Raw genomic sequence first — 24,525 nt, 5'->3', positions numbered from 1 at the left:
TTATTATTATTATTATTATTATTATTATTATTATTATTATTATAGTATGATTATGAACCTCATAAGAAAAGGCACAAAATCAAGTCTCATTTGTGTGCATTCTTAATAGTAATAACAATAATAATAATAGTATATTAGTATATTATTATTATAGTATGATTATGAACCCCATAAGAAAGGGCACAAAATCAAGTCTCATTTGTGTGCATTCTTAATAGTAATAATAATAATAATAATAATAATAATAATAATAATAATATATTATTATTATTATTATTACTGTAGTGTTATTATGAATCCTATAAGAAAAGGCACAAAATCAAGTCTCATTTGTGTGCATTCTTAATAGTAATAGTAATAATAATATATTAGTATATTATTATTATAGTATTATGAACCCCATAAGAAAAGGCAAAAAATCAAGTCTCATTTGTGTGCATTCTTAATAGTAATAGTAATAATAATAATAATAATAATAATATATTAGTTTATTCTTCTTCTTATTATTATTATTATTGTATTATTATGAACCCCATAAGAAAAGGCACAAAATCAAGTCTCATATGTGTGCATTATTAATAGTAATAGTAATAATAATAATAATAATAATAATAATATATTAGTATATTATTATTATTATAGTATTATTATGAACCCCATCAGAAAAGGCAGAAAATCAAGTCTCATTTGTGTGCATTCTTAATAGTAATAGTAATAATAATAGTATATTATTATTATTATAGTATTGTTATGAACCCCATAAGAAAAGGCACAAAATCAAGTCTCATTTGTGTGCATTCATAATAGCAATAGTAATAATAATAATAATAGTATATTATTATTATATTATTATTATTATAGTATTGTTATGAACCCCATAAGAAAAGGCACAAAATCAAGTCTCATTTATGTGCATTCTTAATAGTAATAGTAATAATAATAATAATAGTATATTATTATTATAGTATTATTATGAACCCCATAAAAAGGCACAAAATCGTCTAATTTGTGTGCATTCTTAATAGTAATAATAATAATATATTACTATATTATTATTATTATTATTACAGTATTGTTATGAACCCCATAAGAAAAGGCACAAAATCAAGTCTCATTTGTGTGCATTCTTAATAGTAATAGTAATAATAATAATAGTATATTATTATTATTATTACTATTATTACTATTATTGTATTATTATGAACCCCATAAGAAAACGCACACAATCAGGGGTTTTTGGATGTTCTATATTGTTATTATTATTATTATTAGTGCTGTACTTAGTCTAAGTTCCCCTCTCGAACCTCATAAGAAAAGGTATTCATTGAGGTATGTATTCACGGCCACCTTGAGTCCCGTTTGGGGTTGAGAAAAGAAGGGTATAAGTATGGTAAATAAATAAAAATAAATAAATAAATAATAAACAAACAAACAAACAACAACAGTAATAATCTGCTATACTTGGCCTAGCATAACTTTCCCTCTGGAACCCCATTAGAAAAGGCACAAAATCACGTCCTCTTTCTTGGGATAATGGTGATTATTATTATTATTATTATTGTCAAAATCAATTCCTTTTTGTGTGCATTCCATAATAATAATAACAGCAATAACAACAATAATAATGTGCTATGTTTGGCCTATCATAACTTCCCCTCTCGAACCATATAAGAGAAGGCACAAAATCAAGTCCTTTTTGACGTGATGATGATGATGATGATGATTATTATTATTATTATTAGTGCTGTACTTGGCCATGAATCCCATAAGAAAAGGTACAAAATCAAATCTTTTTTGGGTGCATTCCATAATAATAGTAACAACAACAACATAAATAATGATGAGTGGTTTACTTGGCCTAACAACAACAATGACAACAACAACATAAATAAATAAATACCTAAATACATACATAATTAAATACATAGGTAAGTAAATAAATAATGGTGAGTGCTATCCTTGGCCTAGTATAACTTCCCCTCTGAAACCCTATAAGAGAAGGCACAACATCAAATCTTTTTTGGGGTGTGTTCTTAACTATTATTATTATTATTATTATTATTATTATTATTTATACTCTGCTTTTTCTCTCCAAGAGGCTGACATGAAAGACCTGTTCAATTCCATAAAAAAAAAAAACAATGGTTGTGGTGAGAAAGTCAAAACTCATTTAAAACGTATTCAAATCTAATGATCACTCATGTTAATAAAGGCTTCTTCCAAAGCCTTTTGATCCAAGCCTGAGCAGAGAGGTGGCCTCTATTGGGCAACGAGTGCCGTGAAGGCTCCCACAAAATAGAACCCGACAATCCTCTCCGTGTTCTCCGTAGGCAAAGGAGCGCATCTGCACTGAAAGAATTAATGCGGTTTCGACACCGCTTTTTAGTGCTGCTTTCAGAAATGTCCCAGCTTCCCTTCTTCTCCTCCCACTTTTATTGCTGCAAGAGTGAATCGCTTTCCATTGCACAATGGGCAAAGCCCGAGTTCGTCTGCTTTTATCTACTGTTGGGGGTGAATGGAGTTGCACCCCGCTTTCAACCCCTGCCTCAATGCTATGGAACTTGGGAGTTATAGTTCCCCCAAAGGCTGCACTGACCCTGCAAAACGGATGCTGCGGTTTCCCAAAGGGAGCCTCTATTATGATTGCAGGGTGAACCCCCTGTTTACCTTTTAAATGCTTGGAGATATAGCTTTATTAAGAGCGCATCTACACTGTGGAATGAATGCGACTTGATGCCACTTTGAGCTCAAGGCTACAGAGAACATGGGAGTTGTAGTTTGGTGAGACATCTCAGCAATGTAGAATGGGAGCCTGGAGCCATAAGGAGAGGTGGGTAATAATAGTACTAATAATAATAATTCAAATGGGGATCTAACTGCGTCGTTATTATTATTATTATTATTATTATTATTATTATTATTATTATTATGCAGTTTGACCCCACTTGAAGAATAATTATGCAATTTGAGCCTATTTGAATAATAATAATGATGATGATAATAAATTGGTTTGCCTCCACTTGAATTATATTATTATTATTATTACTACTACTATAATGCAGTTTGACCGCACTTGAAGAATAATAATTATGCCGTTTGAGCCTATTTGAATAATAAAATAATAATAATGTTTTACTCCACTTGTATTATTATTATTATTATTATGCAGATTGACTGCCCACTTGAAGTATAATTATGCAGTTTGAGCCTATTTGAATAATAATAATAATAATAATAATAATAATAATAATAATAAATCAATTTGGTCCACTTGTATTATTATTATTATTATGCAGATTGACCGTCCACTTGAAGTATAATTATGCAGTTTGACCCCATTTGAAGAATAATAATAATAAATCAGTTTGACTCCACTTGAATTATATTATTATTATTATTATTACTATTATTCAAATAGGCTCAAACTGCATAATTATTATTCTTCAAATGGGGTCAAACTGCATAATAGTAATAATAATAATAATAATATAATTCAATTGGAGTCAAACTGATTTATTATTATTATAATTATTATTATTATTATTATTATTATGCAGTTTGACCCCATTTGAAGAATAATAATTTTGCAGTTTGAGCAAAATTACTCCACTTGAATTATATTATTATTATTATTATTATTGTTATTCAAATAGGCTCAAACTGCATAATTATTATTCTTCAAGTGGGGTCAAACTGCATAATTGTAATAATATTAATATTAATAATAATAATAATAATAATAATATAATTCAATTGGAGTCAAACTGATTTATTATTATTATTATTATTATTATTCCAATAGGCTCAAACTGATCATGGGAATTGTAGTCCAATTATCTTAGAGCTGAGGTACAGCTCCCATTGTGCCCTAGCACAGAGTTGGGGCAGGTCAAATGGGATCAAACTGTGTTACACCTACAGTGCAGACGCACCCATTGACTTGAATAAGAGTGACCTGGCCCTATCGTCCACCCGCCTCCTCCATTTGCACTTCTTTGCACTGTGATGCGTCGCAGCAATAACGAAACTTGTCTCTTTGCAGGAAAATAAGAAGATATATACATATACAGTAGAGTCTCGCTTATCCGATATCAAAGGGCCGACGTCGGATAAATGAAAATGTCGGATAATAGGGAGTCTCCTACTGTTATCTGTCAGATGTGGGGCTAGACACCTAAAATACTCATAACATAGACGGAAAGAGTTAAGGCAAGGCAACGCCCCGGGGCTAGATGGGCCCAGCAGAAAGTGCCCGGATGTGGAAAAGGAGCGTGGAAATCAGGGAGGAAAGGAGGGAGGATGCTTCTGCTTCCGGTCCTGCCTCTTTTCCCACTTTCCTCCTTCCTCCTCCTCCTTCTCGTCTTGCCCTTTTCACTTATTGGGAATGGAGCTCCTTTAATTGAAGGGGAAATGCTGGAGGAAAAACAGGGCGTCGGATAAGACGAAATGTCGGATAAGCGAAGGTCGGAAAAGCGAGACTCTACTGTATATATATCTATATCTATATATCTATATACTGTGAATTTTCTTTCTCAAAGATAAAAAGACTGGACACTTTAAAAAGGTATTTTGGAAGAATAACAAAAGGCAACACTTGACGGGGGGGGGGGGGGAAATAAAACAAAACACAAAAAAAAGAATAAATAAAAAATATCATTTTTTCCATGAGACTGGTCTGCTGTGGTTTTCTATTGAACTTGTATGTTAAATTATATTTCAGGAATTTTATTGGTCTGCATTGTTAGGTGTCCCCTCTAGGTAATTTCTAGGTCCTCCAAGGCAACTCTGTGGTCTTATTTGGCTAAAGGTCTTTCACTTCAATAGGATTCACCATTATCTATGGTTTTGTTTATATTTGCTTTACAGAATATGTCCTCTGTAGGCATTGTGTAGATCCTCCAGGATGATTCTATGGCACTCTCATGTAGGAAGTCCTTCATATCAATAGGATTCGACATTATTCATGATTTCGTTTCTATTCATTTTACAGCATATGTCCTTTCTAGGCATTTTGTAGGTCCTCCAGGATGACTCTATGACTCTCGTGCAGGAAGTCCTTCATTTCAATAGGATTCAACATTATCCATGGTTTCGGTTCTATTAGTTTTACAGAATATGTCCTCTCTAGGCATTCTGTAGGTCCTCCAATATGTGTCGATGGCACTCTCATGCAGGAGGTCCTTCATTTTACTGGGATTTGTCATTTTCCATGGTTTTGTTCATATTTGTTTTATAGAATATGTCCTCTCTGGGCATTCTGTAGGTCCTCCAGGATGAATCTATGCCACTCTTGCGCAGGAAGTCCTTCAGTTCAATGGGATTTGCCATGATCCTTGGTTTTGTTTATATATTTATATGTCCTTTCTAGGCATTCTGTAGGTCCTACAATATGTTTCTATGGCACTCTCATGCAGGAGGTCCTTCATTTCACTAGGATTTGCCATTTTCCATGGTTTTGTTCATATTCGTTTTACAGAATATATCCTCTCTAGGCATTCTGTAGGTCCTCCAAGATGAATCTATGCCACTCTTGCTCAGGAAGTCCTTCAATTCAATGGAATTCGCCATTCTCCTTGGTTTCATTTATATATTTATATGTCCTCTCTAGGCATTCTGTAGGTCCTCCAATATGTGTCTATGGCACTTGTGCAAAAAGTCCTTCATCTCCATGGAATTCGCCGTTTATCCATGTTTTTGTTTAACATCCCTAGGCATTTTGTAGGTCCTCCAGTATGGCTCTATCGTATTCTGGTGCAGGAAGTCCTTCATTTCAATGAGATTCGCCATTACCCTTGGCTTTATTCATACACACCCGACCCAATATATCCTCTCTAGGCATTTTCTAGGTCTTCCCATGCAACTCCATAGTATGGCTGTGCCAGGAAAATCTCCATTTCAATAGGGTTCGCTTTTACCTTTGGTTTCTGTTCTGTCTCCCAAAGTAATCTTAGAAGGCACTCTAATCTGGCCAGGAACACAGTTGGGTTTACACAAGTGAAGAGTTAACAAGGGATTCAATAAAGTAATAGAAAAGTTTGTAACTTCTCCTGGGATTAACAAGCTTGTAGCACTAATGTGTTTTGCTTCCTAGTTCCTCTTGCACCTTCTTCCAAATGGTTGGCTTCAAGAAAGCTGCTGGTACTGGCTATGAGTTCCCACCCATTGACTATAGCAGGCATGGGCCAACTTGGGTCCTTCAGGTGTTTTGGACTTCAACTCCCACGATTCTGAACAGCCTCGGGACCTTTTCTTTTGCCTCTCCATTGCTTATGGCCCTTGCCTGTACTATGAGTATGTTGTCCACGTACTGGAGGACGTTGTTCATGTACTGAAGGAATTGTGGGAGTTGAAGTCCAAAACACCTGGAGGGTCTAAGTTGGCATATAGTGTGCTTCTGAGCATGTTGTCCACGTACTGAAGGATGTTGTCTATTTACTGAAGGAGTTGGCCCATGCCTGTGCTATGAGTATGTTGTCCATGTATTGAAGGAATTGTGGGAGTTGAATAATAGAATCCTAGAGTTGGAAGAGACCTGGTGGGCCATCCAGTCCAACCCCATTCTGCCAAGAAGCAGGAAAATAGCATTCAAAGCATCCCCGACAGATGGCCATCCAGCCTCTGTTTAAAAGCCTCCAAAGAAGGAGCCTCCACCACACTCCAGGGCAGGGAGTTCCACTGCTGAACAGCTCTCACAGTCAGGAAGTTCTCCCTCATGTTCAGATGGAATCTCTTGTCCACCTACTGAAGGAATTGTGGGAGTTGAAGTCCAAAGCACCTGGGGGATGAAATCCAAAACACCTGGAGGGCCCAAGTTGGCCAATGCCTGTGCTATGAGTATGTCATCCATGTACTGAAGGAATTGTGGGAGTTGAAGTCCAAAACACCTGGAGGCCTGAAGTTGACCCATGCCTGGATTATACAATAAAAACCGAATCCTAACTAAAACCGTTCCTAACTAAGGAACGCTTCAAATAGTAAAGTCTCGGTGGGGGCACAGTGGTTTCATTGATTGACATCTAGGAAAATACATCTTCTCTATGCATTTTGTAGTCCTTCCATTTCAACTCTATGGCACTTCGGAGAAGGAAGTATTTTGTTTCAATAATTTAGGGCCCTTCCACACAGCCATATAGCCCAGAATATCCACAATTTCCGCTTGGACGGTTATCTGAGTCCACACTGCCATATAATCCAGTTCAATGTGAATTTTATAAACCTGTGTGGATGGGACCTTAGTCATTTAGACGATCCATTCCTCAGCTTTCACGCAGATCACAACATCTTCTCTAATCACCTCAATTCCTATCTACAGTGTTCCCTTGGAACTTCGCGGTTCGCTTTTCGTGGACTCGCTATTTTGCAGGTTTTTGCGGTACTCGTTCTGCACATTCGTAGTATGCGTTGTACAGTAATGTATACATTTACGATTTACAGTAAATAGCAGATGAATACACACCAAAAACGAAAGTAGGACTTGCGCTGCGGCTGCCTGAGACGCTACTTGTCGACGTGAGATTGTAAATATACATATATCTAACGTCCCTACTTCGCCAATTTTCACTTTTTGCGGGTGGTCCTGGAACATAACACCCACGATAAGTGAGGGAACACTGTATTTCGAGCACGAGTTGACCAGCGTACCATTGTATGACCATGTCAGTCTCTCACATTATATGCCATACAGAAGGAGTTAGATCATTGGGTGGGAGGACAAGCACTAGGTCTTGTCCATCGCTGCGGGCACTGTGTTGCCATTGAACTGCTCCAGCGCCCGCCTGTTCTGTGCATCACGTGGCCTGCAAAGCGATGTTTGAGTTGGCCAACGTGACTTAAGGATCTTTCACTTTTGATATTTTTTTCGGACATTTTCATTCTCTCTGCACTCTGAGACAATCCGACGAGCTCCTTTCGAGGGAGGCATATGCGACCCGTAGTTGTTCCGAGAGCCTTCATCATTGTCCATGTCGCTGCACCATAGCGTAGCATAGGTTTCAATAATGTTTTGCTATTATCCATGGTTTTGTTTATCCACATCTAACAGTCCATCTCCTCTCTAGGTATTTTTCAAGGTCCTCCAGACAACTCTATGGTCTGGAGGTCATTTATTTCAATAGGGTTCACCATTATCCATGGCTTCGTTTATGCATATCTAACATGATTCCTCACCTCTAGGCATTTTTTCGGTCTTCCAGTACGACCCTGTGACACTCTTATGTAGGAAGTTCTGTTTTGTTACGCGAAGTCTGGGAAGCTACCAAAGAGGCTGGGATTCCATTGCGTTTTTGAACTAAGGAGGAATTACTGACTCTATGGACTTCTTGAAAAGGCAGCCATTTGCGGCATCTCCGGCCTCCAAGGTCTCTGTCTAAAATGGCAATCTATTTATGAATCCTGGCGTCCGGAAGGGCCTCAGGCCGCCCTCGGAGCAGCTGCTGGACGTCTGACCGGTTGCAGGGGAGGAGGAGGATGCTCAAAGTGAGGGACCGGGAAACAGGCAGTGGACCACCTTCCTCTGAAAAAGGACCAGGTCCAGGAAATATATACATCAAAGTATATATCAGCTTGTTTGTTTGTACTACGGAAGATGTTGCCAGGTGAAGTGGCCCTAGCAGGTATATTACGATGATAGGAGAAACGTCAGGAGAGAATGCCTCTAGAACATGGACATATAGCCCGAAAAAACCTACAACAACCCGATAATGATAGGACTGTAGGCCTCCCCTGGGGCTGAAATACCCTAAACAACAACAACAACATACCCTGAAGTCGATGGATTCCAATTGATTCAAGAAGCACAGCAGGGTCAACCCTGTTTACCATAATAATAATAATAATAATAATAATAATAATAATAATGGGATCTGCACGCATTATTCGCCACTACATCACACAGTCCTAGACACTTGGGAAGTGTCCGACGTGTGATCCAATTCAACAGCCAGAGTGTCTGCTGTGGATTCATCTTGCTGTGTTTCAAATAATAATAATAATCATCATCATAATCATTATATATATATATATATATATATATATATATATATATATATATATATTTGTCGTGTCAGGAGAGACTTGAGAATCTGCAAGTCACTTCTGGTGTGAGAGAATTGGCCGTCTGCAAGGACATTGCCCAGGGGACGCCCGGATGATTGATGTTTTATCATCCTTGTGGGAGGCTTCTCTCATGTCCCCGCATGAGGTGCTGGAGCTGGTAGAGGAAGCTCATCCACCTCTCCCCGGATTTGAACCTGCGACCTGTTGGTCTTCAGTTCTGCCGGCACAGGGCTTTAACCCACTGCGCCACCGGTTAATAATAATAATAATGAAATAATAATAAAATAAAATTACCATCTGCCAGCTGCAAAAGGCCACCTTACTGAGATCTGCACTCATTATTTGCCGATACATCACACAGTCCTAGACACTTGGGAAGGGTCCGATGTGTGATCCAATACAACAGCCAGCAGAGTGTCAGCTGTGGACTCATCTTGTTGTGTTTCAAATAACAACAATAATGATATATCCTGCTGGATTCCGATTGATTCAGAATGCATAGCAGGGTCAGCGCTGGTGAGAATAATATACCCTGAGGTTGCGGGATTTCGAATGATAAGGAAGGCGTATCAGGGTCAGCCTTGTTTACGATTAATAATAATAATAATAATATAATAATAATAATAATATAATATCCTGAAGTCGGTGGGTTCTGATTGATTCGGGAAGTGCAGCAGGGTCAGCCCTGGTTACTCAAAGAAATAATAATGATGATGATAATAATAATACGGTGTTCCCTTGCTACTTTGCGGTTCGCTTTTCGCGGACTCGCTGTGTCGCGGGTTTTTGCCTCCCAGTTTATGAATGGTTGTCGTTGCCCAGAACGGCATTCTAATCCCGCCTTCTGGCAACAGAGGCGGCCCGAGGTAATTTTCAACAGTAAGCAAAAGGTATTTTGCCCCCCCCCCCCCAATCAATCACTGATATATATTTTCGTCATGGGAGTTCTGTGTGCCACATTTGGTTCAATTCCATCATTGGTGGAGTTCAGAATGCTCTTTGATTGTAGGTGAACTATACATCCCAGTAACTACAACTCACATATGTCAAGGTCTATTTTCCCCCAAGAGCGCCTCAAGAGCGCCCCTGGCAAAATCAACTATACTGCGAATGCTTTCTTTGCGTAATGGGTTGAGCCGCCCCTGCCTGGCAACGATGGAGTGTGGAAAGGGGTTTCACCCTCCCCCTCGGGAGAGAGGCAGCCAATCAAGAGAGATTGTAAAGCAAAGCAGAGATAGCTAGCCAAAAAAAAAAAAAAAAAAAAGGAAAAAAAAGGTGTGCGGTGCCTTTAAATTTCTCCTTGCTTTTCCCTCACCCTCGGAACTCGATATACATAGTGTCCCTACTTTGCGGATTTTCACTTTTCGCGGGTGGTCCTGGAACGTAACACGCGCGATAAGTGAGGGAACACTGTTTATACCTAAGTTGCTGAATTCTGAATGATTCAGGAAGTGCAGCAAGGTCAGCCTAAATAATACTCTAAATAATAATGATAATAGTAACAATAACAATAATAATCCCTAAAGTCACTGGATTCTGATTGATTTGGGAATTGCAGCATTGTGAGCCTAAACAATTCCCTAAATAATAATGATGATGATAATAATAATCCCTGGATTGCGATAGATTCGGGAAGCGCATCATGGTCAGCCCGGGTTACCCTAAATAACAACAATACCCAAAGTTGCTGGATTCTGATTGATTTGGGAAGAGCAGCACAGTCAACCCTGGTTACTAATAATAATAATAACAACAATAACAACAATCATCATCATCACACACACATCACACAGTCCTAGATGCTTGGAAAGTGTTCGACTTGTGATTTTGTGATACGAAATCCAGCATATAGATCTCGTTTGCTGTGACATACTGGGCTTTTGTGTCAATAATAATAATTCCCAAAGTTGCTGGATTCCTATTGATTCAGGAAGCGCAGCAGGGCCAGCCCTGGTTGGGAATTGGATGGGAGGCCACTAATGAAAGCCAGGCTCTGTTTCAAGGGAAGGAAGTGGCCAAAGCCATCTCCAAGTCTTCCTTTCTTTAGAAAATCCTACAAAACCCCTGAAATCACCATAAGATGATCATCAAAGAGGATGGGAAAGGAATGAGATGAACTTAACCTCCTAACGGAGGAAAGCAGAGAGCAAAAGATCTTGGGTGCAAAGCAGGGTTAGGCTTGGTTAGGATCTGGATGGAAGACCACCAACAACCTTAGGTTCAGATTCAGAGATTAAAACCAACACTGAAGATGCCTCAAAAACTCTATGAAATGAATACGACCATCCGAAGTATCTTCAAGGCACAGAATTTGGGGGAAATTCTGAATATCTACAGTTTTAGGAACATATGGGATATGGGATTCCTCCCACTGAGCTTCATAAGAGGAATGCCTTACAAGCGACCCCTCCTGAGAGATGCTGACCGTTTGTTTCCCTTTTGCAATTTGTTCAAATGGCTTTAATCCGCCGATGCAAAGAACGCCAACGACCCGACTTCTATTTATAAGCCAAGAGCTGAGAAATATAAGGCGCTCCAAGGGAAATGTTTCCCATTCCTCTCTGGCACCTGTTCAGCTCCATCTTCCTTCTTTGATTTCTACTTAAACGCAGCATTCGTTCCTCCCTTGACATTCCTCCATTCTCACATTCCCTCTCTTTTTACATGGCCTGTACCTCAAAATGGGACTCCTTTGCCATTAGTCTTCACTCTCTGCTTCTGGATCTTTGACTGCTACTTAATTAGTGTTCCTTCCTCTCTTTCCATTTTTCCTGCCTCGTTCCCTCGCTCTTACAAGGTCAAATGGACTGGCTGCCCTGACACGACAAATAAATACAAGGTCAAATATTCAAAATTTTGCCAAACTTTCCTGCAAAAATAATTTCATCTGTATAGATCTCACTCTCTGACTCTTCTTTTGGAACTTTGACTTTTACTTAGTGTTCATTCCTGCCTACCTACCTATCTTTCCGTCTAGATCTTCCTTCTGTATGCATCCATCCATCTTCCTACCTACCTATCTTCCTTCCAATGAATGTATTCATGTATCTTAATATTCCCATCTCTCTCTCCCTTCCTTCCTATGTACATATCCATCCACCCACCCATCTTCCTCTTCCTTCCTATGTATCTATCCATCTTCTGATCTATCTATCTTCCTTCCTTATCTATCTTCCTATCTCTCTCTTCCTTCCTATGTATGTATCCATCCATCCATCTTCTGATCTACCTACCTACCTATCCATCCATCTTCCTATCTCTCTTTCCTTCCTATGTATGTATCCATCCATCCACTGATCTATCTATCCATCCATCCATCTTCCTATCTCTCTTTCCTTCCTATGTATGTATCCATCCATCCACTGATCTATCTATCCATCCATCCATCTTCCTATCTCTCTTTCCTTCCTATGTATGTATCCATCCATCCACTGATCTATCTATCCATCCATCTATCTACCTACCTACCTACCTATGTATGTATCCATCCATCTTCTGGTCTATCTTATCTTATCTTATCTTATCTATCTATCTATCTATCTATCTATCTATTCCTTCCTTATGTATCCATTCACCTATCTTCTTATCTATCTTCCTTCCTATGTATCCATCCATCCATCTTCTGATCTACCTATCTACCTACCTTCCTATGTATCCATCTTCCTATCTCTCTTTCCTTCCTACGTATCCATCCATCCATCCATCTTCTGATCTATCTCTATCTTCCTATTTATCTTCCTTCCTATGTATCCATCCATCTTCTGATCTATCTACCTACCTACCTACCTTCCTATGTATGTATCCATCTTCCTATCTCACTCTTTCCTTCTTATGTATGTATGTATCCATCTTCCTATCTCTTTCCTTCCTATGTATCCATCCATCCATCCATCTTCTGATCTATCTACCTACCTTCCTATGTATCCATCCATCTTCTGATCTATCTATCTCTACCTTCCTTATGCATCCATTCATCCATCTTCCTATCTATCTTCCTATTTATCTTCCTTCCTATGTATCCATCCATCTTCTGATCTACCTTCCTTCCTTCCTTCCTTCCTTCCTTCCTTCCTTCCTTCATATCCATCTTCCTTCCTTCCATCTTCCTATCTTCTTTCCTGTTTGTCTATCTATCCATCTTCCTGCCTTCCTATCTATCTTCCTTCATTCTTCCCCCCTCCATTTTCCTTCTTATGTATGAATATGTGTCTATCCATCCATCTTCCTACCTACCTACCTACCTACCTACCTACCTACCTACCTTCCTATCTATCTATCTATCTATCTATCTATCTATCTATCTATCTACCTTCTTATCTATTCATCTATCATGCTATCTATTATGCTCACTCTCTCTCATGCTATCATTCAATCTGTCCACCCATCCAACTATCATTCTTTTTTCTGATAGTGGGACTGATGGGTGTCTGAGAACAGAAGAAACACACTAATAATAATGAGGAGGAGGAGGAGGAGGATGGTGATGCCTCTAGAAGGAAAAGAGGAGGATGAGGAGGAGGAAGAAGAAGAAGAGGAGGAGGAGGATGGTGATGCCTCTAGAAGAAAAAGAGGAGGAGGAGGAGGAGGAAGAAGAAGAAGAAGAAGAGGAGGATGGTGATGCCTCTAGAAGAAAAAGAGGAGGAGGAGGAGGAAGAAGAAGAAGAAGAGGAGGAGGATGGTGATGCCTCTAGTAGAAATAGAGGAGGAGGAGGAAGAAGAAGAAGAAGAAGAGGAGGAGGAGGATGGTGATGCCTCTAGAAGAAAAAGAGGAGGAGGAGGAGGAAGAAGAAGAAGAGGAGGAGGATGGTGATGCCTCTAGAAGAAAAAGAGGAGGAGGAGGAGGAAGAAGAAGAAGGAGAAGAGGAGGAGGATGGTGATGCCTCTAGTAGAAAAAGAGGAGGAGGAGGAGGAAGAAGAAGAAGAAGAAGAGGAGGAGGAGGATGGTGATGCCTCTAGAAGAAAAAGAGGGGGAGGAGGAGGAGGAGGAAGAAGAAGAAGAGGAGGAGGAGGATGGTGATGCCTCTAGAAGAAAAAGAGGAGGAGGAGGAGGAAGAGGAGGAAGCCTCTCTTACCCCTTGATCGAGACACAAAGCAAGTCTCAACAACAGCGTTCTGGTGATTCAGATTCTTATTTTATAAAACCCTCTCGCTTTGGAGTCACAAACCGGACCTGGAAGGCCAGGAGCAACGACACAGAGAAAATACTTTTATTGAAAGAGGGACCATTCAGTTAAAAAAAATAAGCATCTCGAAGTGTTTTCCTGTTTGTACAAAAGAGGAGGTCCAAAAAAACAAAGAAACATGGGTGTTCGGCTCCGCAAACTTTTAGCTTCTCCAGCCGCTGAATCCGGAGGTGGATCTGGAAGAAACACAGGAAATATTGTAGGTGAAGAAAAGGACATAATTGGCATTACAACAGGAAGACGACTCAATCCTAAGCTGTTCCCTCGCTACTTCGCGGTTCGCTTTTCGCGGACTCGCTGTTTTGCGGGTTTTTTCCTCCTGGCAACGATCGAATGTGGAAGCAGGTTTCACCCTCCCTTTCGGGAGAGAGGAAAGAGACAGGAGATACAAAGCAGTATGTCAATCAAAGCCTTCTAGCTCCCTCTTTATAGCTAGCAAAAAAAAAAAAAAGTGCGTGGTGCCTTTAAATCTCTCCTCGTTTCTGCCTCACCCTCGGAATATGATATATATAGTGTCCCTACTTCGCAGAATTTCACTTTTCGCGGGTCGTCCTGGAACGTAACACCCTGTTGGGGTTCAGCCTGCGTGTGAACCTGATTCTCTGATTGCTGAACCTGATTCTCTGATTGTATTTCCTGCTGATGCTGAATATGTATTTTTCCCTGATGGTAATGAAAATGTTGATTCTGAGATCAGTGGCTTGGAAAGTGAAACTGTTTCAGAGCCAAGCGGTGATAGCTCTCCAGAGGAGCTAACACCTGGCTTCCTTAATGAGGATAGAAAAGGACAGATTTGGAAAAACAGGAGTGAATCGCAGAGTCTGCGAAGGTCAAGCAGATTAAGGGAAAAGGAAACACAGGCTTCAAAGCCTGGAGGCGTGTCACGAAACAGTTTCTTCAGTTTTAAGTGCCTCTCGCCGGGTTGTTTCGTTAGATCAGGCATCGTTTAGACTGAGGCATTACCTTGGCAGATTTCCCCGTTTCCCGTGGCCTACATCCCAAGAGGCTTCTAGTGCTCCAAGTACGGTTAGTGGTTTGCTAACGTGTTCCAGGTTTTTATAGTGTTGCTTTTGGAATTTTGATCTAATTCATGTATATTCCTGACTGCTGAATTTTACTGTGGCTTTTTGACTTTGCATTTTCCTCTATTTTGTAACCATTTTTCATCAATAAAAAGGGATTGTTTTCCCCCCACAGTCAAGTGTGGTGGATTGTTATCTTATGGTCTCGTTTCCTGATCTGGGTTGCAACACACCCGCGATAAGTGAGGGAACACTGTAATCCTTTGACAAGGAGGCATTCCATGGAGGATTACCATGTTTGATATACATATCTTCCCGCCCCCCGCCCCCTTAGCAATACAAATGTACAAGGCAATCACTGGGAGAGACTTACGTGTTCGAGGATCCAAAGCCGAAGCCTGAAAAATGGAATATTAAAATCCTTTACTAGAGGTGTTACATACAGACAGACTCTATGTATAAATCTAGACATTCTGTGATATTTATTTTATTTATTTACGATATTTATATGCCGCCCTTCTCACCCCAAAGGGGACTCAGAGCGGCTTACAAGCTATATATACATACAATATATTATATTATTAGCATAGTACAATATCAGTATTATATATTGCTGTAATATATAAACATATCTCACATTATGTAATTTATAGCGCTTCACAGGGATTCCTTACCTTATTGAATTATTTATTTACATTTATATGCTGCCCTCCTCACCCCAAAGGGGACTCAGAGCAGCTTACAAGCTATATATACATATACAATATATATTATTAGCATAGTACAATATCAGTATTATATATTGTTGTATTGTACCATACCACTATATCGTAGTATTATTAATAATTTTACATGTAATATAAATATATAATTATAATATGATATTATTATTATATTATTATTATATTATATTATATATCTATCTTTGGCTGGCTGGCCATCTGTTGGGACAACTTTGATTGTGTTGTCAGAATTGCACAATGGGATTGGGCTGGCTAGCCCTGGGGGAGAAGGGGGATCCCTTCCAACTCTACCATTCTGTGATATCTCTATCTAGATATGCATTTCTCTCATATATATATATAGAATCATAGAATCAAAGAGTTGGAAGAGACCTCATGGGCCATCCAGTCCAACCCCATTCTGCCAAGAAGCAGGAATATTGCATTCAAATCACCCCTGACAGATGGCCATCCAGCCTTTGTTTAAAAGCTTCCAAAGAAGGAGCCTCCACCATACTCCGGGGCAGAGAGTTCCACTGCTGAACGGCTCTCACAGTCAGGAAGTTCTTCCTCATGTTCAGAATCTCCTCTCTTGTAGTTTGAAGCCATTGTTCCTAGTCTCCAGGGAAGCAGAAAACAAGATTGCTCCCTCCTCCCTGTGGCTTCCTCTCACATATTTATACATGGCTATCATATCTCCTCTCATCCTTCTCTTCTTCAGGCTAAACATGCCCAGCTCCTTAAGCCACTCCTCATAGGGCTTGTTCTCCAGACCCTTGATCATTTTAGTCGCCCTCCTCTGGACACATTCCAGCTTGTTAATATCTCTCTTGAATTGTGGTGCCCAGAATTGGATACAATATTCCAGGTGTAGTCCAACCAAAACAGAATAGAGGGGTAGCATTACTTCCCTAGATCTTGACACTAGGCTCCTATTGATGCAGGACAAAATCCCATTGGCTTTTTTTGCCGCCACATCACATTGTTGGCTCATGTATTAATCAAGCTCATGTTTTGTTCCATGCATCTTGGATTCATGTTCATGTTTTAACCTTTGCATTGGAGATTTTATCTCTGTCTTTTTGGGACTTCTTCACATATTTGGATTTTTACTTTTTTACTCTGTGTTCTATCAACAAACTGTTTATTGCTACGTTTGACTTCCTGGTGAGTGTTTGAGCAAGGTGAACTACTGCTGAGGTGCAACAGCAGGATATAAATAATGCTTATTATTATTATACTACCTCTGAGGATGCTTGCCATAGATGCAGGTGAAACGTCAGGAGAAAAATGCCTCTAGAACATGGCTATATAGCCCGAAAAAAACCCACAAGAACCTTATTATTATTATTATTACTAGCCGTCCCCTGCCACGCGTTGCTGTGGCCCACATGGGGGTCTGTGTGGGAGGTTTGGCCCAATTCTATCATTGGTGGGGTTCAGAATGCTCTGTGATTGTAGGTGAACTACAAATCCCAGCAATGACAACTCCCAAATGTCAAGATTCTATTTTCCCCAAACTCCACCAGTGTTCACATTTGGGCATATTGGGTATTCGTATAGAGTTTGGTCCAGATCTATTATTGTTTGAGTGCACAGTGATCTCTGGATGTAGGTGAACTACAACTCCAAAACCAACGGACACTGCCCACCAAACCCTTCCAGTATTTTCTGTTGGTCGTGGGAGAACTGTGTGCCAAGTTTGCTTGAATTCCATCATTGGTGGGGTTCAGAATGCTCTTTAATTGTAGGCTAACTATAAATCCCAGCAACTACAACTCCCAAATGACAAAATCATTTTTTTTGAGGGAAGGACATACATTGGGTTGTTAGGTGTCTTGTGTCCAAATTTGGTGTCAATTCCCCCATTGGTTTTTGAGTTCTGTGAATACCACAAACAAACATTACATTTTTATTTATATAGATTACACTGTTCAACGGAGAAAAAGTTGCGGGCCTGAAAATAGTTTTCTTTTATGATTTTGGGGTGCTGAAAACGAAAATGACATTTAAAAATGTATATTGGCTCTAGTTTTTATGATATAAGCAATCACGTGATCACGTATGGTTGAAAAAATGCATGTTGTGACTTACACTATGGAAGATTCTAGAAAGTTTGATGACGCAGTATTAGTGCCGTGTGCAAAAGCCAGAAATCCCTATATAAGGCCAGACTTTTGAACGGTGAGGGTCAGTCAGTTGAAGACTGAGACAGTATCGTTAAACATCGTTTTACATTGTTCTTTTTACTGTAGTTATGCCTCGCACGTGTGTAAATAAAACACTATGGAAAAAAGATATCAAGGCAAATGGACTCCGTCAATGCTGTCAGACTACTGCTGGAGCATTGTAAGAGACAATCCTTTCCTTGAATACAAAAGAAAAGTCAAGAGAAGCAGACAGGATATAAACTAAAGTCACGATTAAAGCGACAATTAAACTTTCAGACTTTTCAACTGCATTAGGCCTACTAATATAGTTTCTTGCTGCACAAACATAAACAATAGACTAATTAAATAAATATTTCTCATGTATAAACTATTGGCAATATAATTTGACTAAAATTTAGTAAATATTCACGGTTTATATACATGCAGTAAGGTTAGGCGCATTATCATAATATTAACGAATTACCTATTGTGGAGAACATTGAAATAGCTGTTGCATAAAAACCAGAGCCAATTAACACATTTAATTATTATATTTGAATTCAGCATGTTAAATTTATTAAGAAACGGCACATTTCGTTTCCGCAACTGAGAAAAACTGGAAAATTGTAGAACAGTGTTATTATTGTCAGAATTACACAATGGGGTTGGACCGGATGGCCGTGGGGGGAGTCCCAACTCTACCATTCTGTGATATACCAATCATCTCTCTCTCTCAAAAACATCTCTGCCCATCTCTCTTTGCCTAGAGGGCCACCCGTCGGGAAGGCCCTGACTGTGGGTGTTGGACTGGGTAACCCTTGGGGTGGATGTCCCAAGCTTGGGGTGGTGTACCATACCTCCTCCTGTGTTGGTCCCGAAGCCGGAGAAGCCGCTGCCGCTCTGTGTTCCGAATCCGGTGGGTTGTTGGGAGAGGGAGCCAAAGGTGGGGGTGTTCTGGGTGGCAATGGTGCCGAAGGAGGCCGTGTTGGCCGTGCCACCAAAGCTGCAAGAGGAGAGGAGAAGAGGGGACACTCAGAATCTCCGACGCAGACTTGCACCCGAAGGGAACCATGGGACCCTCTCAACCCCGTGCATCCTTACCCAAATCCTCCGGCACTGGCGGCGGCGGTGCCCTCTCCGAAGACTTTGCCTGCGGTCGAGCCCAGCGGGCTTGCAAAGGCTGGGGCTGAACCGAATGCCGGCACCCCTCCGAACCCCCCGGGGGAGCCCCCAAAGGTGGGAGGGCTGCCGAACACTGGAGCAGCACCAAAGCCACCTGAGCAAAACGGAGGCAAACACAAGAAGGAAGGGGAGGGGACACAAAGAGAGAAGAGAGGAGTCAGAGCAACGCATTGGGGACCATCTCCCCAAAAAAGGAAGGAAAGCCCTCGGCCTCTGGGACAGGTTGAGGGAATCCTTGCAAAAGATGAAGGAGAAATTGGCTACCTTGAATGCCGATGGGTAAAGAGGCAGGATAAATAATAATAATAATAAGTACACCATGCATAAATATAATAATAATAATAATAATAATAATAATAATAATAATAATACATTTATTAACCACCTCTCCCTTCAGCTCAAGGCAGGATACAACATAATTAAAACAAGAGACAAAATTGATAAAAATAGAGACAATAATAATACTAATAATGGGTTGTTGTAGGTTTTTCTGGGCTATATGGCCATGTTCTGGAGGCAATTTTTCTCCTGACGTTTCGCCTGCATGTATGGTAAGCATCCTCAGAGGTAGTGAGGACCTCACTACCTCTGAGGATGCTTGCCATAGATGCAGGCGAAATGTCAGGAGAAAAATTGCCTCCAGAACATGGCCATATAGCCCGGAAAAACCTACAACAACCCAGTGATTCCGGCCATGAAAGCCTTCAACAATACTAATAATAATGGTAATGTCTCCCTACTGGGAGAAAGGCAGGATAGAAATAATGTAAACAGTAGTAATAATATTGTGAGCCACCTTGAGATCCTGTGGAGAAAGAGGTGGGATAATGATAGTAATAAATAATAATAATAAATACATTAATAATAGTTGTAGTAATAATAATAATAATATCCGCCTCTCCCTGCAGTTTGAATTTTTCTCTCTCCCTGGACATGTGGGCGCTAGAAATAATATCATACGAAAGCTGACTGGCACAACCTGGGGATCACAACCAGACACAGTGAAGACATCTGCCCTTGCGCTGTGCTACTCTGCTGCTGAGTATGCATGCCCTGTGTGGAACACATCTCACCACACTAAAACAGTGGATGTGGCTCTTAATGAGACATGCCGCTTTATCACGGGGTGTCTGCGCCCTACACCACTGGAGAAACTACACTGTCTAGACAGTATTGCACCACCTGATATCCGCCGGGAAGTAGCAGCCAATAGTGAAAGGACCAAGGCAGTGACATCTCCAGCCTACCCCCTGTTTGGATATCAGCCAACACATCAATGACTTAAATCAAGAATTAGTTTTCTAAGATCTACAGAGACACTCGCTGGAACACCTCAGCAAGCAAGAGTCCAAAAGTGGCAGGCTCAAACCCAGAACCTCAACCAATGGCTGATACCAAATGAGAGACTCCAACCTAGGCACACAAAAGACTGAGCAACTTGGAAGGCGCTGAACAGACTGCGCTCTGGCACCACGAGATGCAGAGCCAATCTTAAGAAATGGGGCCACAAAGTGGAATCCACAACATGTGAGTGTGGAGAAGAGCAAACCACTGACCACCTGCTGCAATGCAACCTGAGCCCTGCCACATGCACAATGGAGGACCTTCTTGCGACAACACCAGAGGCCCTCCAAGTGGCCAGATACTGATCAAAGGACATTTAATCAACTACCAAGCTAGCAAACTTTGTGTTTTGTCTGTCTGTCTGTTTGTTAAAAAATGCAACACAACTATGGATAACGAGTTTGGTTTATGATTCTACGATGAGACGGCGCGGATGATTTAGTGTAATTGTATTATTGATAGTTATGTTAGTTATGTTGATTTTGTTGTGATATTGCCTATTGTAAACTGTTTTTATGTGTTGTACACCGCCGTGAGTCGCCCTAGGGCTGAGAACGGCGGTCAACAAATGCAGTAAATAAATAAATAAATAAATATTTGGTCTGCTCCTGACACCATAAATATAAATATCCTGGACATTCCACAGATATATGTATATAAACCCAATTTTCCAAGTTTCCAACAGACTTCACAACCTCTGAAGATGCTATCAACACAGATGCAGGCGAAACGTCAGGAGAGAATGCTTCTGGGAAATGGCCATACAGCGCGGAAAACACACAACCACCCAGTGATTCTGGCCATGAAAGCCTTTGACAACACATTAAATTCTTGAAATTAAATAATGCGGAACAGGCTGAAGGAATCCTCGCAACATATTACGTAACTGCTGCTCTGGGCCAGACTGAAGACAGTTCCACCTTGTCTCCTGTGCTATGCTAATAATACATATAATATAATATACATACCTATATTATTTATAATATTACAATACAGCATAATACTACTAATAATGATATTATAATTATATATTTTATATTACATGTAATATTACTAATAATATTACCGTATAATGGTATAGTACAATACAGTAATATATAATACTGATATTGTGCTATGCTAATAATATAATATGTTGTATATATATATATAGCTTGTAAGTCGCTCTGAGTCCCGTTCAGGATGAGGAAGGTGGCATATAAATGTCGTAAATAAATAAATAAGGTAAGGAATCCCTGTGAAGCGCTATAAATTACATAATGTGATATATGTTCCCAAATATTTTGGGAGTTACTCTGAGTGCCTTTGTGGCTAAAAATGTTCTAAATAATAATAATAGTAATAATAATAGTAAAGGTAAAGGTAAAGGTTTTCCCGTGACATTAAGTCCAGTTATGTCCGACTCTGGGGTGTGGTACTCATCTCAATTTCTAAGCCGAAGAGCGGGTGTTGTCTGTAGACACCTCCAAGGCCATGTGGCTGGCATGACTGCATGGAGCGCCGTTACCTTCCTGCCGGAGCGGTACCTATTGATCTACTCAGATTTGCATGTTTCCTGCTAGGTTGGCAGGAGCTGGGGCTAATAGCGGTCCCCGGATTCGAACCTGTGACCTTTCGGTTAACAAGCTCAGCAGCTCAGCGCTTTAACCCACTGCGCCACCAGGGGCCATAGTAATAATAATAGTAATAATAATAATAATATTAATAATCATAGTAATAATAATAGTAATATTTTTTTTTGTCGTGTCAGGAGCAACCGCTCCTGTTGTGGGAGAATCGGCCATCTGCAAGGACGTTGCCCAGGGGACGCCTGGATGATTTTTGATGTTTTATCATCCTTGTAGGAGGCTTCTCTCATGTCCCCGCATGAGAAGCTGGAGCTAATAGAGGGAGCTCATCCGCCCCTCCCCAGATTCGAACCTGCGACCTGTTGGTCTTCAGTCCTGCCGGCACAGTGCTTTAACCCACTGCGCCACCGGGGGCTCCTATTACTATTATTATTATTAGTAATAATAATAATAGTAATAATAATAATAATAATAGTTATACTAATAATCATAGTAATAATAATAGTAATAATAACAATATTAATAATTTCTATTTTAAGAAATGGAAGAGAAGCGGCAGCTGACTTTTGGAAACCAGAAAGCGTTTACGATCCTGGCCAAAAGAGAGAAGTTGGCTTTGTCGGCTTTTTGGGCCAGCGACACATTTGAATACCGGGGTGAAATTCCACCCCGATGTAAGGGATACCCCCCATTGCAAGCACAAACCACCTGGAAAAAGAAAGAAATACAAAAAGGGCCACGGCTGAATTATTTAGAGCAGGCCTGCACAACTTGGCGGCAGCAAGAGGCCGACAGAGGCTCCTCCGCTTTGCTGTTGCTCTGCGGGAAAGGCGCCTCTTGCGATTGAACTTCTTTGGGCTTCAGAGATGTTTTCAGCACCTGATCTCGCTATTGTGAGCATTTTCTTAAAAAGCAGACATTCTCAGGGGAAGTGAGGGAGTGACTTGCCGGAAAGTGAAATGGTCCAAGTCAGCAGGCTGGCGGTCAAATCAAATCTAAGTTGTTGCGCTGAGAGTGGTCAGGAAAGTCCGAGGTCAAGTCCAAAATTTAGAGAGGAAAAAGCCAAATTGAAACAGGTAGAACGGTCAGAAGCTAGTTCACGAGCAAGAGAGAAGTTCCTAACTGCAGTGGAAAAAAGGAACTGGGGCGGTAGCCCCTCCCACAAGGGGAGAGTGGGCGGGGCCTCTGCCAAAATGGATCTCTTAAGAGCTTCTAAGTACTGCACAGTGTGTTGGTGGGAGCACTTGAAGAACTAAAAGAGAGTCCTCTATACAAGAGCGAGACTTCTTCCCAAGCTCGACACGTGTTTCTCAACCTGGGGGTCGGGACCACTGGGGGGGGGGGGGTTGCAAGGGGGTTTCAGAGAGGTCGCCAAAGACCATCAGAAGACATATATTTCTGACTAGCTGTACCAGCCATGCATTGCTGTGAGCAACCTTCCCTCTCTCTTTCTCTTCTTCCTTCCCTCTCTCACTCCTTTGTTCCTTTCTTTCTCTCCTTCCTCCCCTCCCTCTTTCCTTCCTTCTTTCCATTTCTTTCTTTCTTTCTTTCTTTCTTTCTTTCTTTCCTTCTCTCCTTCCTTCCTTCTCAAAGATACAGAATGGGGGACACTTGGCTTGAGAGCAGTACGTGTGAAAAAGATCTTGGAGTCCTCGTAGACAACAAGTTAAACATGAGCCAACAATGTGATGTGGCGGCCAATGGGATTTTGGCCTGCATCAATAGGAGCATAGTGTCTAGATCTAGGGAAGTCACGCTCCCCATGCTCTATTTTGCTTTGGTTAGACCACACCTGGAATATTATGTCCAATTCTGGGCACCACAATTCAAGAGAGATATTGACAAGCTGGAATGTGTCCAGAGGAGGGCGACTAAAATGATCAAGGGTCTGGAGAACAAGCCCTATGAGGAGCGGCTTAAGGAGCTGGGCATGTTTAGCCTGAAGAAGAGAAGGCTGAGAGGAGATATGATAGCCATGTATAAATATGTGAGAGGAAGTCACTGGGAGGAGGGAGTAAGCTTGTTTTCTGCTTCCTTGGAGACTAGGACGCGGAACAATGGCTTCAAACTACAAGAGAGGAGATTCCATCTGAAAATGAGGAAGAACTTCCTGACTGTGAGAGCCGTTCAGCAGTGGAACTCTCTACCCTGGAGTGTGGTGGAGGCTCCTTCTTTGGAAGCTTTTAAACAGAGGCTGGATGGCCATCTGTCAGGGGTGATTTGAATGCAATATTCCTGCTTCTTGGCAGGGGGTTGGACTGGATGGCCCATGAGGTCTTTTCCAACTCTATGATTCTATG

At 40.6% G+C, this 24,525-nt stretch overlaps 1 protein-coding gene across 1 annotated transcript in view; it reads right to left on the bottom strand.

Annotated features, from left to right (window-relative positions):
• Positions 1 to 14,240: 14,240 nt before the first annotated feature.
• Positions 14,241 to 24,525, bottom strand: part of NUP214 (nucleoporin 214) — an 81,459-nt gene continuing 71,174 nt past the window's right edge. The window contains exons 33-36 of the mRNA XM_060757160.2: positions 19,233 to 19,407; positions 18,989 to 19,134; positions 15,633 to 15,657; positions 14,241 to 14,413 (exon numbers count right to left, since the gene is read on the bottom strand). Coding sequence (XP_060613143.2) covers positions 14,380 to 14,413; positions 15,633 to 15,657; positions 18,989 to 19,134; positions 19,233 to 19,407 — 380 coding nt within the window. The 3' untranslated portion in view covers positions 14,241 to 14,379. The remainder of the gene's footprint in view (positions 14,414 to 15,632; positions 15,658 to 18,988; positions 19,135 to 19,232; positions 19,408 to 24,525) is intronic.

This window comes from Anolis sagrei, chromosome 11 (genome assembly GCF_037176765.1).
Source record: "Anolis sagrei isolate rAnoSag1 chromosome 11, rAnoSag1.mat, whole genome shotgun sequence".
Classification (NCBI taxonomy): domain Eukaryota; kingdom Metazoa; phylum Chordata; class Lepidosauria; order Squamata; family Dactyloidae; genus Anolis; species Anolis sagrei.
The sequence above is the reverse complement of the archived record's forward strand: the minus strand, read 5'-3'. Positions and strand labels throughout refer to the sequence as shown.